This window comes from Empidonax traillii, unplaced genomic scaffold (genome assembly GCF_003031625.1).
Source record: "Empidonax traillii isolate 1590-97213 ecotype Southwest subspecies unplaced genomic scaffold, ASM303162v1 scaffold2366:size71425, whole genome shotgun sequence".
NCBI classification, from domain to species: domain Eukaryota; kingdom Metazoa; phylum Chordata; class Aves; order Passeriformes; family Tyrannidae; genus Empidonax; species Empidonax traillii.
Window position 1 is genome coordinate 18757 of NW_020957559.1, and position 2294 is coordinate 21050.

The window sequence follows — 2294 nt, forward strand, 5'->3', positions numbered from 1 at the left end:
ATTCAAAGTTTGAATTCAAAGGATGAATTCAAACCGTAAATTCAAAGTGTAAATTTAAAGTGTAAATTCAAAGTGTGAATTTGAACTGTGAATTCGAAGTGTAAATTCAAAAAGTGTGAATTCAAAGTGTAAATTCAAAAAGTGAGAATTCAAAGGATGAATTCAAAGTGTGTATTCAAAGTATAAATTCAAAGTGAAGTACAACTTCAAAGTATAAGTTCAAAGTATGAATTCGAAGTGTGAATTCAAAGTATAAATTCAAAGTGTAAGTTCAAAGCATGAATTCAAAGTGTCAGTCCAAAGTCATCTCAGCTTTGTTTGGTGCCTCAAGCAGCTCTGGCTGGCCGGTCGATGGCGGGGAACTCACACACCGTCGCTCAGCCTGTATCTCACACTCAGCCTGTATCTCACTCAGCCTGTATCTCACATAGCCTGTATCTCACAATCTCACACACAGTCACACAGCCTGTATCTCACACAGCCTGTATCTCACACAGCCTGTATCTCACAATCTCACACACAGTCACACAGCCTGTATCTCACACAGCCTGTATCTCACACAGCCTGTATCTCACAATCTCACACACAGTCACACAGCCTGTATCTCACACGTAGTCGCTCAGCCTGTACCCGCCGTGGGTCGCAGATGCCAGGGAAGGGGCAGGGTTTCCCTCGCAGGCAGCGGGTGGTGAGCAGGAGGGATCAGTCCGGAGCTGGGGAGCCTCCCCATCACCACAACACCGTCCGGGCGAGCACAGCAAGGCCCCCCCCAGCAGCGTCAGCAGCGCCGAGGCGAAGCCCAGGTACAGCGCCTGGCCCAGCTCGTACCTCGCCCCGCCGGGCAGCGCGGGGCCGTAGAAATCCGCCACCACGTCGTTGGCGCTCCAGGACACGGGCACGAGGCAGAGCAGGCCGGCCACGACGAACACGGTGCCGCCGGAGAGGGCCAGCGAGGCCTTGGCGGGGTGGGCGTCGGCGCAGCGCGTGCAGCGCATCCCCGGCACGGCCATGGCGCAGGCCAGCGCCGACAGGCAGCACGACGCCACCATCATGGCCCGCGCGGCCCGCAGGTCGGGCGGCAGCGCCAGCTGCGAGCGGTGGGCCTGGCACTGGAAGGCGCCGGTGCCGTGCCACGCGCACTCCATCCACAGCCCCTTGGTGTGGGACACGGCCGTGACGATGCTGGCGCCCACGTGGGCCGTCCGCCACCAGTGGGGCAGGAGGGTGGCGAGCAGCGTGCCGAGCAGGCCCAGCAGGCTGAGGGAGAAGCCGAGCAACTCCACGGCCCAGCTCGCCATGGTGGTGTCTTGCGCTGCCTCTCCCTCTCCCGCTCAGGTTCCTTCGGAAAACGCGGGCTCTCCTCGGCGGATCCGCGGCTGTTTCGCTTTGACGCCTCCTGCCCTCCTAATAAAAGGTAATTGAGGGGAAAAAAGAAGTTAATTATTACCCAGTTATTACTCTCCGGCCAGTGAGGTGCATTCCGGGTCCAGTCAGTGCAATAATTAGCATAGTTATCGCCGTTAATCGTACTTTTGTGGAAGTAATGGGAAAAGCGAGCTTGCCTCTCCACTTACGTAAACAGCCTGCTGCTGCCCCGCTGGGAAGAGAGCTCCAGACAATTTATGAAATGGGAAAAAAAATATTTTAAAGGCAAATATTCCTCTTCCCAGCAGACTCTTCAAAAAAACAAACACGGTTTCCTCTCTGAAGCGGAGAATTAGCCGGTGTTAACACTTGGAGCGAGGGAGATTTATAAAGTAGGGGGCTGCAGGTTGCTCTACCCGATGAAAACATTCCCAGAAGGTCGTAGCAGGACTAGGAAAACAATAAGGGTGTATTTGCTCAAAGTAGGGAGCAAAGAGAGTGATTTAAAACCTATGGAAGAGGATAACAAGTATTGGATTAAAGTCGCTTTCCTGCCTTGCCAGTATTTCTTGAGGTTGCATTTTAATAAAGCAGCTCGAAGGGGAATAATTTTCGTTAGTGTCTGTGGAGTTTCAGCTTATGATTTTAGGTTGTGGGTGAAAGGACAGCATGTGAAACCAGATGTGCATCGTGGAGCTTCTGAGGGGCGACACCTCTGGTCGTGTATAAATTCAAGCTGAAAAACAAGGAGCAGGAACTCTTCCCTCCTGCATAAATCGCAGATTTTGGGGTCTTTTCCAATGGCTGCCTTGCAGGGTCTGTTATCCATCATGCATTACGTGTGTGGGCAGAAACCTGATATTTTAATATGTAAAGTAGCCATTGCATCAAAATCCATCTTGGAGCTCAGAAACGGGAGCAAATCTAGG

At 52.3% G+C, this 2294-nt stretch overlaps 1 protein-coding gene across 1 annotated transcript; it reads right to left on the reverse strand.

Moving 5' to 3' along the window:
• Positions 1-605: 605 nt before the first annotated feature.
• Positions 606-1298, reverse strand: CLDN14 (claudin 14). The gene has a single exon (XM_027909754.1). It carries the CDS (start codon positions 1296-1298, stop codon positions 606-608), a length of 693 nt encoding a protein of 230 aa, XP_027765555.1.
• Positions 1299-2294: the final 996 nt, after the last annotated feature.

Excerpts from the sequence above, each read along its gene's own strand:
- CLDN14 (XM_027909754.1), bottom strand. The coding sequence starts at position 1,298 with ATGGCGAGCTGGGCCGTGGAGTTGCTCGGCTTCTCCCTCAGCCTGCTG.